At 43.9% G+C, this 16,516-nt stretch overlaps 2 protein-coding genes across 2 annotated transcripts in view; both read right to left on the minus strand.

Moving 5' to 3' along the window:
* The window catches only part of LOC115758388 (tRNA-dihydrouridine(16/17) synthase [NAD(P)(+)]-like), a 34,297-nt gene that overhangs the window by 8,560 nt on the left and 9,221 nt on the right, over positions 1-16,516 (minus strand). The gene's annotated exons all lie outside the window — the stretch shown is intronic.
* On the minus strand, positions 10,100-13,515 carry LOC115758381 (pneumococcal serine-rich repeat protein). The gene has a single exon (XM_030698983.1). It carries the CDS (start codon positions 13,291-13,293, stop codon positions 10,276-10,278), a length of 3,018 nt encoding a protein of 1,005 aa, XP_030554843.1. The 5' UTR covers positions 13,294-13,515; the 3' UTR covers positions 10,100-10,275.

Below are 16,516 nucleotides of genomic sequence, written 5' to 3' on the forward strand. Positions count from 1 at the left end.
AATAATTGTTGCCTTAAGTGAGCTTCAAGTTCAGTTTTCGTTTCAGTTACACACACTCGGCTTGCATAAGAGTTATCCAAAGTTGAATAAAAGTCAGCACGATTTTATGTAAGAAACTGGTTAATGACGTTAACGGAAGGCTGTCAGTGGCAGGTCGCATTGTCAAGTGCGCAGATGCCCAATTGCGCTGTTGTGTTGTCTTTGGTTATGCAACGAGGTCAAAGTCGGGGCGCACTGCCAGCTGGCTGGCATTGTGCTGGGCGCATCCTGCGAGAGTTGCTGACGCAATAAACCATAAGAAAAGGCCGCATTGTGCACAAGGCTCAAGGACACAAGTTGGGCACAATTTGGCAACGCTCGGAATGGGAACTGGGCAAAGGGCTGGCTAGCTCTGAGGGAAGTCGCACAAGGACCTGGCCAGGATCGTTGGCAATTAAGAAATCATGCCTGCAGTTTACCTTTCGCTTTGAGTACCTGCTCGGCCGGCAATTAAAATTGGTTTATTAATTATTTTGGTGCAGACTTTCCTGGGCCCAACTCTGTTTGCACACTTTCGGATGAAACTTTATTACACACAGCTCATTAGGACTAATGATGCTTGCCGGTCTGTCAGCTCAGCCTTCAGTTCTACCAAAAAAAAAAAAAAATGAGACCCGAGCCGAGCAACAAACAAAGTTACAGGCTCGAGGCTGACTGACTGAAAGCTGCCCTTCATAATACATTCATTAGAATTTAACCAAATACAATCCATTTGATATGTGCCTAACTTTCCACACTTTACAAATTTGTATTCCTGAATAACTTTTGTAATTATTGTGCGATCATTATCAATTTCTCGGGGCTTACACATGACACTCAAATACGTGCACGTACAAAAAATTAGAATTATCGCTACGAGAAAAACTTAAGTTTTTTTTTTCATTTTTGGGCAGTTATACAAAGTATAACATGTTCCTGATGTGCATAAAAACGAACGCGTAGATACATAACAAGTTTTCTGCAATAGATCGATATTTCTCTTTAAATCTTTTATACTTAGAATAGGACAAATCGATATTTCTCTTTTAGTCTTCGAGAAGGAATAAGAAAAATCAGGTTTTCTCTTTAAATTTTCGAAACAGAATAAAAGAAATCGATATTTCTCTTTTGATATTTGACATTGAAATATAGAAGTCGATATTTCTCTCTTGATCTTTGACATAGAATAAAATAAATCGTTATTTCTCTTGTAATCTTCGATATAGAATGGGAGAAATTGATTTTTCTCTTATAATCTTCGATTTTTCTCTTTTAATCATCGATGTAGAAAAAGATAATTCGATATTTCTCTTTTAATCTTTCACATAGAATAGGAGAAATCGATATTTATCGATGTGCTTAAGTTTAGTGCTCTAGCTGCACACAAATTGGGCTGCATCGACTCGGCACGTCAAACTGAAGAAGAATTTACATGCATTTCTGGAGTTGTTAATGCTTTCGTTTGTCTGTCACAGTTTCGATATGGCCTTTCGTAAACACTTTGAAGCGTTGCGTGGTATAAAAAATTCAAGCGTTGCGCAAACTTGAGACCTGCATGGAGAGCGCCACGGGGAGGGGAGGCGTTAATGAAGCTACTGCCATGGCTAGCAGCAGGCCTTATTCCTCATATACCTATATGTATATGTGTGCCTTGAGCTGTGTGTGTGTTATCCTGGCACTTAATTAAATTTGTGCTCGCATGGGCCAGACAACGATGCCTGATGAGCCCAACAAGCAAATTGAACGTGAAATCCACTGATTGACTACCAAGCTATAAGAAGGAACACACCTAGACAGAGATGGAGACGGAGCCAGAGCCAGAGACTGAGTGAGAGGGAGAGGAAGAGGAAGAGCAAGTGGGGGCGACTTGTGTAAAGTGTGAGCCAAGTGCTCGGAGGTGTTGAAGTCCTGAGTACACTCAATGCGCATTTCGCAGCTGCATTTCTTTGCTAGCAAAAGAAAATCTTAGAAATTGTACACAAATTATGCGGCCAGCCGAAGCGGCAATGCCCTAAAGTACAATCGAATCCATACCAGAAGCTAAAGCGCAAATTGAAGATAATTAATCTCGAAAGAATTGAAAATGAAATTTGAACGAATTTGAATCTAGTTTCTTTCTGGTCTGAAATTCTCATTTAAATGGAAATAAATAAACGGAAGTGTAGAGCATAGAAATAGTTTGCCTTTGCCAAATTAAGCATCTAGCTAATGTGCTATGCTGGAAAGTGTATTTAACTGTGAACAGAAATCGTTGGCCCGGCCCAGAAAGGTGGCTCTCACTTGAAGTAAACGTTAAATGAATGCGAGAACTTCAGCTGTTAAATTTGTTTATTTGTGTGTGCGTGTGCCTGTGTGTGTGTTTTTGTTGCATACTTATGTGCGTTCAGGCGTCGCACAAGGCACAAACGGGCCAAATGACACGTTCCCATAAATCCTCGACATTCTATGGCCGAGTGCGTGGCTAAAGGCAGCCCATGTGAAAGTGTGTGTGCGTGTGTGTGTGCGTGTCACATTTGTGTGATTTGTGTGATTTGCCGGCACAAACACACATGAGGTCGCAAAACCCAAATGCCAAACGGCGAAAGGCAAACAGGAAACGCATAAAAGGCCAACACGAATTTACTTTGTTAATTTACGCCACGTATTTGCATAAATTATAAATAAGTATCGGCTTGCTGGCAGTCGCGACAAGTATCGATACTTGCTTATATGCATGTGCAGACGACGTGGCGTATACGCAATATTTCACAGCACATTAGTTGCCATAATTGATAATGTTCACAAGCCAAATCGATGCGGTTCATTTGCAACTTATCTAATTATATTATTCTTGTCAATTAGATAAATAAATAATTTGATAATTAAATAACTTTTAAATGCAGGCGATAAAGTTGAGTTTTCACAGAACAAACAGCTCAGAATGAATACGAGAAACACACATATTCATAAGAGTAGTACTTATAAGCAAATTAATAGTTGTATAAAAGGTCTGCCAACTATATATGTTGATTATACATATAGTAAAAAGCTGCTATAGTCGATGGAGAGGGTCTGGTAGATACCCTATATTTAGCTGCAAGCTCACGAAAAGTTGTTTTTTCTAAATAACTTTCGCATGTACTCAATCTTATTAAATAAAACTTTAACATAAACTGACTAATCTTTACAAAATTGCTTTAAATTGGCATTTGAAACCAGGCTGGACTCTAGATTTGTGTCTAAGCTTGAAGGGAACAGGAAGAAAAGTGTAAAGTATTTGTTCGTATAATCTTGAATATTCCTTTTCAATGCTGTACTCCACATTTTCGTCTCATCTTGAAGTAGGAAAGGAGAAAAGGTAAATATTCTTAATCTGTAATTATTATTAATCTGAGATCAGGGTCCTGTCTGATTCCTTCACAGCGAGCAACCTTCAAAGGTTACACAGCTGCGAGGCGAATCATCTTAACACTCTACAGTATTAGTACATGTAGTTATTTCTCTTCATTGTAAATACCTCATTGTAAATATGCCATCATTGTAAATACCATTTTTGCTAACAAACTATGTTATTATACCTAATATCACAGTCTTTCATTTGGTAGAGATCGGAAGGTCCTTATGAACACAACTACATTTATCTATGTTAGAAATGAGGATTGTTTATAACTGAAATTAAATTTCATTTACCAAGGACTACATCACATTTAGAGTAAAACTATAAGCATAGATGACACACCAAATGTGATATGTTCGGTTACCGCCTTCTTTTAGCCTGGAAAAAACAAAGTTTTATGGCCAAACGGAAGAGCTAATTTGACGGCCATAAAGCGTACATATATATACGCGGAAAGTGTGCGCTTCTAGTGAAGCGTTCAAGTCAAATGTTTGAGTTTAGTCGTTAATCGAGGCCACAATCCTTTGGCAAACACAGCAAACGGACAAACTGTGGCCCGCCTGCTGCTGGGCGGGCGCCCCATAATGTTGATCATGATGACCACAAAGGGGTTCCCTGTTGGGCCACATCAATGGAACTGTCAACACGCTTCCGTCTGCTGGTAAATATTTAAAATGCCACTGGAAGCGGGCCAAAATGGAGCAGGATACTTGTATGTGCGGAGTGTTGTCTGAAAGCGCCATCTAGCGTGCGTTGTGTGTACTTGTACTAAGTATTGTTTTACGATTTTCAGCTAATTTCTTTTATTTGGCTTATTACATAAAATACCAGCATAAATACCACAAAAAATACTAGCACATTAATGACTAACTTTAAGACATGAATTATACAAATTGAAATATATATAAAGCATTATAATAAATATACATCAGTTTTTTTTTTTTTTTTTTTTTTTTGTATTTTTTAAATTATTTTCTTATTTTATAATTCTATTTAGCCTCAACTTGTAATGTATTTTATATTTGGACTGAATTTGTTGCCTTTTTATTTTCATTTAATTGAATTTGAGTTTTGCATTTCCATCAAATTTATTCACTTGCATAGTTTTTTTCTTCATGGACATTTTATCAAAATATATTTTATAATAATTATTTGTAATCTTTCTTTCAGTTTTTCATGCATGCCCAATTAACTTTCATTTAAATTATGCTGCAATTTGTAGTTAATGTAAATATTTGTATATTTTTAGTTTTTCTCCAGCTATTTAATCGCTTTCTCGCTACTTTTCTTTCTGTAATTTTCCAGTCTCATACACTTGGTGTTTATTTATTTTCCTATACTTCATTAACTGCCCCAAAAGGCCCGTACCATAAACACGTTATCCAACCCGTCTCCAGTTACAGTTTTGAATAAAAGGCCTATCTGAAAAGTCATTAACTAAATTGAAAACCATATTAAATGCCGTTGAGCGAGCGGCAGTAAGGGCTACGGCTGGCTGGGCTGCATAGAAACAAAGGCAAAAGGTTCGTTGAACCAACCAAAAAAAAAGAAGCAAAATGCAGAAAAATAAAGAAAAGAAAAGAAAAAAAGAAAAGAGACTCAGGGCAAGGCAGAAATTGTCGTGGCACGCTTCCTAGGGCGGGCGACAGGTGAGTTCTCTCCTAACAAAAAAAAAAACAACGAGCCGCAAACAATGTCGGAGCGGGAGCAGGAACAGGAGCAGGAGCAGGGTCTGCAGCTCCAGGCAGTGTTCAAGCGTGGGCCACAAACTAATAGAAACGCCCAAAACGGCGATTGCCAATGACAACCAGTTATTGGAGCTGGCGCAGGAGTAGGAGTAGGCCAGTCGCAGTAGGAGGTTGACTCCGACTCATCGTCCATCTATCCGTGTGTCTGTCTGGCATGTATGGCGACTGATGACAGCGGCGCCCATTTCCAAGTAAATCAATCATAATTCAAGCACAACAAGTCCGTAATGGAAATTGTATAGCTGGCGCTCCTTCAATAGCTACAGTGAAGCCTCACAAAACAGACAGAAAAGTCGCATGAACAAGGCGCTCAAGTAGAGGTTTCACTGTAGGCATATCAGTTTTTTGAGACTAGTTCAGTCAATTGTATCTAGTGACACGCCCCCGACGCTTGCCGCCCCGCCCCCCTCTCCGGCAGGCATTTATGCAAATTCTGGCTGGGCTTGTTGCGTGTCCGTGGCAAATGAAGGCGCAACGTTGAATTTATAATTGATGCGGCTGCAACAACAATTGGTCATGACTACAGCTAGAAGTTGCCATGGGGCAGGCTTAGGAGCTCCACCTTATAAACAAACTTTAACGAGAAGACAACTCAAAATCAACTCCAAGTCGAGGGCGTTGCTAGGCGGCGGGGGGCGTGGCCCCCCAAAAGCGGCTGAAGCATACGATTTCCTGCCGTCCAGGCGCAGGCAATTAAAGTCAAATATTTATAAATGAAAATAATAATAGAAATTCATGCAATAGCCACAATTCGCAACAGACAATGGAAAAACAACAAACAACTACAAGCTGTACAGTTGGGTGTGCTCGATTAGCAGATACCCTGTAGACAGCGAGGAGCTGCCGTGCTTGTTCTACCCTTAGTCTCTCACTTGGGATGTTGTTAATGTGATTAACTCGGAAATGCGCGTACATCCCAAAGGCCGGGAGCTGCGGCATCTACGGTATCCATATGGGAATATCTAAAGCGAATTTGTTGCCTCTCGCTCGTAATAACAAAGGTAAACTTATTGCCTGACAAAGCTACGCAATAGTGCAAACCGGCGTCCAGTCTTTAGAAAAAAACACACAGGTTTTGAACCTTGGCATTTCGCAAGGTTTTTCATTCTTTCTGTTTTTTTTTTCGCGGCACAACTGGACTCAGCGTCAAATGTCGGACCCAAGCGCCCAGTGCAATTTTCACACATGTGTCCGGTGTCAGAGAATAGTTTATGGGGGCAGCAAGGGGAGGGGTTGGGGCAATAGTGTATGGCAATGGAAAAGCCAACAATTGCAAATGTACAACGAAATGTTAATTAAATACCCTTTCAGATATATTTATAATAGAACTGAGTTTATGTGTCTATTGTAACTATCGCAAATGTGTCGCGCAGGCGACAAATGTTCCTATTTAAATGACATTCTTTTATGCTCTTGAAATTCCAAGAAAACTGGCCTAGGTCTTTTGCTAGAAGAGTAAGATATTGCAAATGATATGGGATATCTTTTGAATGAATTGAATTGAAATGTATTTAAAGCTAACCTAAGCTATATTTGACTTGGTTTTGAATCAAATAAGAGTTTACAAGCTATAAATACAGCTATTAAAAAGCTTCAAGACACAAAACGCATCACAAAGTAAAAGAACTCCGCGCTGATACTAAACTTGAATGTTTAACACCTCTCGACAGCAGCTAAAATTTAATTAAATCAGAGTGTATGTGTGAGTGTGTGTGAGTGGCAGCAGGTGCAGCTGTAAATTGTTAATGCCAAGAGTCATCAAATTAAGCATTTTACCACACAGATACACACACAGACGCTCACAGACATAAACACGCGCCGTCGAGTGCACTGCGCCCCACAAAGTATGCAGCAGTTTTTTTCCAGCTCGACCGGAAATGAGCAGCTGCCCTGAAAAAGTGCTCGACTTTTGAACACGTTAGACAAAAACGGTTCGCATTTAACAAACGGTTTCGAAGTCAAAGAACTAAGCATACGTATTTATTTTAGTTTATTTTAGTTCATTCACACGAGACACGATAAAATGAAATTCATGTCAGTCAGTTGGGCGACAGAATTAGAGCTGGGGCGTGCCTGTGTCGGGGCTGGGTCGGGGCATTCGAAGGGGTTACAAATAACATTTCCAGCAGGCACAACAACAATACAACTATATATAGCAACCATATAGTCATGTGTGTGTGTGCGCAGTTAGAGACTTTCATTAATATTTGCCAGTTGTGGCACACTTGTCAATTGTCAGTGTGACCAGACGTTATGCAGGCATAAATAGACAAATCAGTGTGGCACTACTGCATGAGCAAAACTACAGTGAAAACTAATCTAAAGACTGGCTATCCAATAAATTTCTGTGTAAAGAAATTAGATTGAAGTTGAGGAAAAATTTGTGTTTGCAATTGTTCTAAGTATATTTACGCTTTAATAATTTGATAGAAATAAAATATATATATATGCAAGTCAGAGTCGGAAGCGTCTGACTCGGGCATATCCTAAATATTCTTCTACGATCAAATAACTAAAGATACTGGCTCTGTATATACTATACTAGAAACCACATGTCAAATTTTGTGACTCCGACCTTCAAACCTGGGAGATGCATGTCTCTAGCTTGAATATTCTGCGAGCTGTGCTTAACAAAGCCAGACTGGAAATGGATTCTTATCGATTTTGAGTAAAGTTCCCTAAACTAATGCATGCAAGAGTTTCAATCTGATCCAAATTTAGAGTCCGATGCGATCTATAGTTAGAATAGCTATTTAGAATAATTATCTAGACAGACATTGGTCAAATTGTCCCGACTTTTTATGCCATCCTTTGTTCTTTAGCTCAATTTTCATAAATGGAATATGCTTCCTTTAGTTTGTATAAATAAAGAGCTTGTGAATTTTGGAATACCCTTCGTTTCGTCTTGCGAGCGACCACTGTAGCTACAGTACATTCAACTATGCCAGCTGAGCTGAACTTTTCCCTTGCTTTTGCTCCTCGGTCTATCGGTCTGACTGTCTGCCCGGCTGTCTGTCTGTCTGTCTGGCTGTCTGTCAGGCCCAATAACACGAGTGACTGTCGAGAAATATCTAAGCTATCCATTTCGGTTGGAGTCAACTTGTCTGCCTGTCAGTCCCGACTCAATCAAACAATTTTTGACGCATTTCCACACACACACACACACACACACTCTATTTTCCCCGTCAGGTGCATTAATTATTCAGTATTATTCGCATATTTAATGTGCATTTTTGCGTATATATGCATGCATCTTTCCCTTCCACTTTTCACATGTTTTACATGCGCTTTTTTGGACAATGGAAGCTCAACTTTTTTCATTAACTTTGTCAAGTTGCAAAAGTGCCAGTTGTGGGACGTCCCTCTTGATGTTTGTGTTCGCCACTTGCCGCACAAATTCGTCTACACTCAGCGAAATAACAGAAAGAATTCAAGAATGTTGCACTTAAGCATCTTAAAGGTCTTTTTGTATTGCTAGCAAATAATTGTTTTACTTCTGAGCAAGTTTTTCTGAATATGATTTATATATTCAAGAAATGTTTGCAAGAATAGATGCTCTGAATTCCAGCAAGTTGGTTTAAACCGAACAAAGAGAAAGTGCTGGTACGGAGATATTTCTCTGAGTGTGTGTTACGCAAGAACCTTGCCCCCAAACACGCCTTATTCTTTTCGACGCAGCCCACACACAATTTTCAGAGTTGCCAAGTCTTGTCAGAGCATTTGAATTGAATTTGAATGAAAACATTTGGATAACAATTTGGCAACTGCAGCCGAGGGGATCCCCCCTCGGTTCGACATGTGTGTGGCTTTTGTATGCACAAATGTTGCAAAGTCACAGTCGAGATGAAGCCCAGCTACAGCTACAGCTACAGATACAACCCACACAGCTCGCAGCACGTAATCATCTACCCAAAAATCAATATCGAGGCAGGGCGGTGGAGCTCCAAATACAACTGCATGGCGCAGTGGTTGCCATAACCCCCTCTTCTGCAATCGTACATGTCATGCTGTTGCATATTTAACGCGCTTGCGAAGCCAACTAACAGATACAACTAGAGCCGGGGGTTGCTGGGAGACGGGGTTAATGTGCAAATCACGCAAAATGTATGCGCATTGAATGGAAATAAAACATTTAAGTCTAGAGAAAACAACTTGCAACAACGAAAGACATTCAGATTTCTATGAAAGCACTTGAATCCCACACAAGAGTCGACCAAATAACGAGAGTCTGCCAAATCGAAAGGATAAATCACCAGGCAACGCAAGGAGAGACGACGGCAAGCAGGACGCGGGTTCGAACTCTCTGTGAATGGAGTTTCCAGTCTTGCTGGGAAGTTGATTATCTCCGGCATACTCTTAGCAAGCAGGCTGAGCCATTGTGTGGTTTGTCAAATTGAAAGCTGTTCATAAATGATAAACAAAGTTCGAGCTTCCACTAAATCATTGCGCAGGTGTCAAGTAATGGAAATTAAGCTGAGCCACAAGACAAGGTGATAAATTGAATCCAATATCATAATAATAAAATGCTGCTCAAGAAATTAACCAAGAAATTCGCAAGAAAATAAATAACTTCACTAATCGTGTAGATAAATGAGCCTCAGTCAGTGCGTCTCAAACTGTAAATTTAAAACTGTACGCATTTAGTTAGACATGCGTTGACCATAATGGGCGTGGCTATAAAATGACAGACATTTTTTAAAAGTAAACCCAAATAACTGAAAACAAGTAAACAAATTTTGCTGATTAAGTAATTTAGTAATTTGGCTCAGTGGCTTCCAAACTGTGTTCTTCAAACTGTAAATTATTAAGCTAAGCTTGATCTTATAAGAAGATCTCTCTAGCGCTTTTGATGTTTAAACAAGATTATCATCAAGAGCATACAAAAGAAAAGAAACCAAGTGAAAATAAACGTTTTTTAATATCTCACTTAAATAAAAAGAATCGCGTAGTAAGAAGGCGCCCCAAGTCTAAGCACAACCTCTCAATCCTCAACTCTCAACTGAACTGGACTGGGCGAAAAACGGCGACTATAACTAATCTATAGACTAGGCAGAAACCATGCAAGGAACTGTCCACAATGCCTCTTCTTTTTCTCTCTCCCCCTCTCTCTCGCTCTGGAAATCCTTCCTGCTCTTAGTTGCTGCTCGAATTGGAGCTGATGCTCTGCAGCGAACTGTTGGATGCCGTTTTGGGCAGCGACTCATTGCCGCCGGCAAGGCCGCATAGATTCTGGACGAGCGTTGCCGTGGAGCGCGCCACAATGGGCGAGCATTTGGCATTGTTGGAGCTGGCAATGGAGCTGGCACTGACCGCCGCCAGGCTGTGGCGCAATGGCTGCGGCGACGTCGGATTCGAGAGTCCGGATTCGTGTATCGGCGACAATGTGGGCGAGCGTGTGCGCAGAAAATGCTTGCGACGTTGCCGTCTATACACATTGCCCAGGCCGGGCAGCTGCCGGCTGGCGCACTGTGCCGGCGACGGCGACGGCGACGTGGACTGTCCATGGCTGGTCACAAAGCCGAGCGTCTCGGCCAGCTCGGCCAGTTCGCTGGCGTTGGGCATTTTGCGGCGCGTGGGCGGCGGCAAGGCGGGCGGCAGCGTCAACGTATAGCTGGTGGTCACGTAGTCCTCCCGTATCACGCTGGTGGGCAGCAGCATCAGCTCCTGGCTGCCGGTGCACGGCTCGCTGCTCAGTTCGCTGCTCAGCTCGCTGCTGCTGCCGCTGCGGCTGGGCGAGCTGATGGTCGGCGGCGGCGGCGGTGTCGCTGTTGTTGTTGTGCTGGACGCATTGGACGCGTAGCCGCGGCCCGGCTGCAGCTGCAGCGGACGTATCTGGTTCTGTTTGATGGCGGCCACATGCTGCTCCGCCGCGGCCACGCCCTGATTGCCGGCGCCGGCAGCGCCGCGTTGACAGCGCGCCCGCCTGTAGCGTCCAAGCAGGCGCAGCATGTGCCGCAGCCGGGAGCTGCGCGGCGCCTTCAGCGGCAGCTCCGGATTGACGGCGGCGGCGACTCCAGCTTGTGGCAGCTCCAGACCGCCGTTCAAGCTGCGTATGAACTGGACGGGCAGCTCGCTGGCATTCATTTTGGCGTGCTCGCGATAGCTGAGCGCCGCTAGCAAATCGTTGGGCACATCCGGGCTGTCGGGCACGCTGGCGCAGCAGTTCCATTTCCGGCGCCAGCGCTGGTGCTTCGATATGTTGCCCGCTGCTGAGGCGCTCGATGTGGGCGTGGCCGTTTGGCTGGCCAGCGTACGAGTGCTGCTGCTGCCCCCCGCGCTGCCGCTGCCGCGCAACGGACTGCGCAGCCGAAAGGTGCACAAAGTGCACTGCTCCGTATATTGCAGATAGCCGGCCGATCTCTGGGCCCGCTGCTGGCGCACCGTGGCCGGATCCAGGGCCGCCTTGACGCTGGCCGCGGCGCTGACGCGTCGCTGCATCGAACCGGCCGCATAGCTGGAGCAGCAGTGAAAGGAACGCAACGGCGCCGCATCCACATCCAGTTGCAGGCTGCGCTCGCTGCTGCTGCTGCGCTCCTGGAGCAGCGAGCACATGTAGATGGCCTGGCGTGTCTGATGGTATTCCCGGGAGCTGGCGCAGCAGTGCAGACGCTGTGCATCAGCAGCTGTGTCCGGCTGCAGCTGCTGCTGTTGCCTCTGATTGGGATGCGGCACATTGGAGCAGCAGTAGAGCTGGGCTGTGCCGGCGGCAGCCAGCTTGGACGGATGATTAACTGTGGGCAGATTGGGATTGAAGTGGACGCCGTTTTTGCCCTGCTCCAGCAGCTGTTTGGCCCTGGCCTCTTGTGCCTGTCGATGATTCCTGATGTACTCGTACGTGGTCAGGCCCAAAAACGAGATGTAGATGTGAAAGAAGCACAAATGGAGCAGCAGCCCGGCACTGATCGCCGCCAGCAGGCCGAGCACGCCCAGCAGCAGCAAGTAGATGGTCTCATGGAGACCAATCCCGGCGACCAGGGGCGTCACCGTACGATTCAACTGCGGCCCGGTCGTGCTCTGCTCCAGCAGCGCCGTGAAGTTCTGCAGCAATGTGGACACCGTAGTCAGATTTTCCAGTTGCAGCTGCTCATCTTCCAGCTGCTGCTGCTGCGGCTGCTGCTGATCCTGGTCCTGTTCCTGCTCCAGCAGCAGCATGCTGCCATTGCTCAAGCTGAGCGTCAAGTTGATATAGTCCGTGGACTCCAGCGTTGTGTCCAGCCGGCTGTTGCACCAGTAGAAGCTCAACCAATCGGGCTGCACATAGTAGAGCACAATCTGGCCAATCACGGCGGCCACAATGACCAAGGTGGCCACGACAGCGCTGACAACGCACATTAGGAATGCGACATAGTTGCGGGAACCGATGCAGTGATTCAGCCACTTGCAATGATGATCAAATTTGCCGACGCACTTGTTGCACACGGAGCAGTGCTTGGTCCGCGGCGTCGTTGTCCGTATGTTGCACAGATGACAGCGTCCGTTCTCGATGACGTGTCCGTGTTTGCTGCGATCAAATTCGGGCACAATGCGATCGTTACGATGCACGCGACGCAGCTCCTTGTCCGCCGGATCGGTGAGCAGCGCCGTCAAATGGGCGGCAATGTGCACCACATATAAGCCGGAGATTAGACCGTAGAGTGGACCCTGGATGGGCGCATGAAAGGCGGGTATCAGCACCCAATAGCTGGCCAAGCCGAACAGCAACAAGACCAGCCAGCCAAATAACTGCAGCGGATGCAACGGCAACTGGAGTCCATGCAGGCGTCGGCCACGCCTATGCTGCACGTCGGCAATATTATTCTGATAGCTCACCAGCTGACTGAGCCGGCACAAGGAAGCGGCTGCAGCCGGGGCCGAATGCGATGAGCCACTGGCAATGGCAATCGCTGCTGCACTTGCTCCACTTCCAATTCCACTTCCAGTTCCAGTTGCTGCTCCAGTTCCAGTTCCAGTTCCAGTTCCAGCTCCAGTTGTTGTTGCTGCTTGTGTATAGTGCTTGAGGGGCGGCTCCTGCAGCTGCTCCGATAGGCTGGCGGTGCTGATGGTTATTATGTGATCCGTTTGCTCCGGCAGCTGCTGCTGCTGCTTCTGCTTCTGCTCCGACTCCTGCGACTGCGGCGTCGCTACTGGCGTCGCTCTGGACGCGTTGCGCATATTGTTAAGGCTGATGATGTTGATGATATTGAAATTGATGATCGAATGATGCGAAATGTGGAATGCAACAACTGGCAATGGCACATTACAGCTGTTGTTGTTCTTCTTCTTCTTCTGCTATTTGTTGTTGCTGCTGCCACGCCCACGCCCACGCGTATTTATGTAATCCGCCTGCGATTATCCTGCGCGCTGTGCACTTCGTTGTTGTCTGTTGTCACTTTGTTGTGTTTACTGTTGTTTATTGTGTGCGTATGTGTGTGTGTATGTGTGTGTGTGTATGTGTGTGTGTGTGTGTGTGTGTGTGTGTGTGTGTGTGTTTGTTTCAATGGCGCAGTTAACAATCACGCAAACACATTCCAAGGGGGTGGTGCTTATAGGGTTGTCGCTGCGCTGCCACCCCCATACACAAGGACTCTTGCTCTATGATTTGTTTTTTTTTTTCTTTCTATTTTTCGCTTATTTGTTTGGGCTACCCGCACACACACAAGCACAACTCTCACGCACACAACATATATGCACGCACGGCGACAGTGGTGAGAAGGAGAGTGACAGAGACAGAGAGTGAGAGCAATAGAGAGGCAGGCAGCAACCGAAAACGCAACGCTTAACGAACTAACTCGCCAGACGGACGCGAAGCAACTGAGCAACGCGCTGTGCACAAAGCTCTGCTGAAGCCAGCGACTGCCATTGAAAGCATACGGCGCGGCGCGGCGAGGCAAGGCGAAACCAAGCCGAGCAAAGCCGAGCCGAAGCGAACGATTTGAAGTTGAAAGCGAATTGAAAGTGTGCTCCAAAAAAAGCTTTACACTATTGAAAGCAGCCAATATGATGTGATGGGGTTGAAGATGCCAGCAATTGGGAGTCAAAAGGAGGGAGAGAGTGGGAGGGAGAGAGAGAGAGAGAGCAACGTGTCACAGCTGTCTGCTTACCGGTAAAGCGTTTTCGGGCTTAAAGACCGGCCTGGGAAGGCGCACATAAACTAACTATCCCGATATACATATATATATGTGTGTATGTGTGTATTGCTTTGAGGGTAGATTGGAGAGTAGGTGTGGGAGTTAAAGTGAGAAGCTGCTTGTTCTGGAGATGAGCGCGTGACTGTTGACAATTTCGAATGTAAGCGAAAGAGAGAGAGAGAGAGAGGGAAAAATTGTGCCTTATATGATTTCCTTATCTAGTTTACGAATATAACAAATTTTATAAAAAGCTTTAGAAAGTAAACACAACAGCTTAACTCCATAGAAACCAGCTGAAAATGTTCATGAATTTTCTTCAAAGTAAAATATATGATTAATCAAATAAGAATGCCCAACTGGGCTATACCCAAGGACAGACTGAAAAGTTCGTCTTGATCTACTCAAGTATTGTGGCTCTTCTTCTTGACGACTAAAAAACATTATTTTTATCTACCCTTTGCAGATATTGCTAAGAATATTTCACACCCCTTTTTAGAAAGTTCTGTTTATAGGGTATACTAAATTTGTGAATTTGTTGTGGAAAAGTTTACTAAAATAAAACTCTGATTAAAACACAAGGCCGCAAGTCCGTACCCTTAGCTCTACGAACAACACATGTTGTGTGGTTTGCGGCTCTACCTACTATGAGTCGTGGGCACGACTCACGCACGCATCTCTGATTCACCTGGCAAACAGGAAGCAACTATTATATAACGGTAAATGGGTCAGACTAGGCAAGAATTTATCACCAGAGATTGGCACGCACCTTTTGCTTTAATTTTTTTTTTTTTTTTTTTTTTTTTGGTTTTCTTCTTTTATTTTTGTGTATATGTATAGGATGTTAGGCATCATTTTTTATTTATATCAACGCCTGTGAGGTGTGGATGAGACGAGGCGCTGTTTGGACTGTTAGCTGAAATGGAAAGCACACTCGAGAGCGTATTTGGAGCACGTACCAACAGATGCAAGTACTTTCAGCACTCGATGTGATTTTATTTCCATGGCATCCGTGAGCAGAATGCCGCAGACTTCTAGACGCCCCACTCGCCGTCTCACCATCTCACCGACTCACTGACTCATTGACTGACTGGCCGACCTATTGACAAATATTTATGCTGATGTCAAATCTCTCAATGCGAGGTCGCCCAAGATAAGCCCTTATATAAGACACACGAAATTGCCGCTGAGGCAATTCCAAACCAAGCGCGACTAATGGCCGCCAGGACTTGGCACACACTCGTAAAATTCAAACGCAAATTACCAAAACCAACAAAATCATGTATCAATAAAGTCAAAAGAAAAATCTTATTTATTCTGATAAACTATTGAGGAATCCGAGTAAATATTGTACTTTGTGATTGCTGTGCTACAGTGGCTCGCAATGGCTGCGATTTTCTGTTTTTTAAGTTGAAAAAACTATTTCGGTTTCTCCTCAACTTAATATAAGATAATATGTATTAAAAAAGGGTAGAAACTTCTTTGATAATTGCATACTTTAAAACGGGTTTTCAAGACTTAAAAGAAAGTGCAATAAATTAAGCAGCTTTTATAAAGTCTTTGACAAAAGGTTTAATTGAGAAAACAAGATATATTGGTACAAATTATTGAGTGAAAATTTTAAAGCTTTTATCAATTTGAATGAAAATACTTAAATATTGTGTAGGTTCGAAAAAAAAAGTTTAAATAAATTACATTTCATCAAAAAAATGTCGTCTTTTTAGCAAGAATTGATTGAATTTATGGTTGCAAGAAATTGCATTTTCTGTAGTTTCCGGTTCAATGTAGTTCCCTGGCAACAATAACAACAAGAACAAAGAACCACAGAGAGGGCAAGGGAGAGACAGGGAGAGGGGGGGGGGGGGGGGACCCCAACTGAAGTGACAACAACGAAAGCTTTGATAAGCAGCCATAAGAAAACAACAATAAACAAACAACAGCAAAAGTAACAAGTAACAAGCAAGAGGTTCTAGTCGGGAGCTCCCGACTAGGGGATACCCTGAACCCTCTTCTTCCAACAACAAATGCATATATATATTCTATTTTAGAAGCTATATGTCAAGTTTGGTGACTCTAGCTCTTATTATTTACCAAAATTGCCCAATAAACAGGATATCGATATCGATTTTTATCGATTGCTTGGAAACGGAGCAAGTTATCGATTATTGGAAACAAACTCGATCTGCGCGGGAACTAGAAGCATCTACATCTAAAATTTCTCTAGCTCTTATAGGTTCTGAGATCCTTGCGTTCATACATACGGACGGATG

This window comes from Drosophila novamexicana, unplaced genomic scaffold (genome assembly GCF_003285875.2).
Source record: "Drosophila novamexicana strain 15010-1031.04,08,12 unplaced genomic scaffold, DnovRS2.1 tig00000193-arrow-pilon, whole genome shotgun sequence".
Classification (NCBI taxonomy): Eukaryota; Metazoa; Arthropoda; class Insecta; order Diptera; family Drosophilidae; genus Drosophila; species Drosophila novamexicana.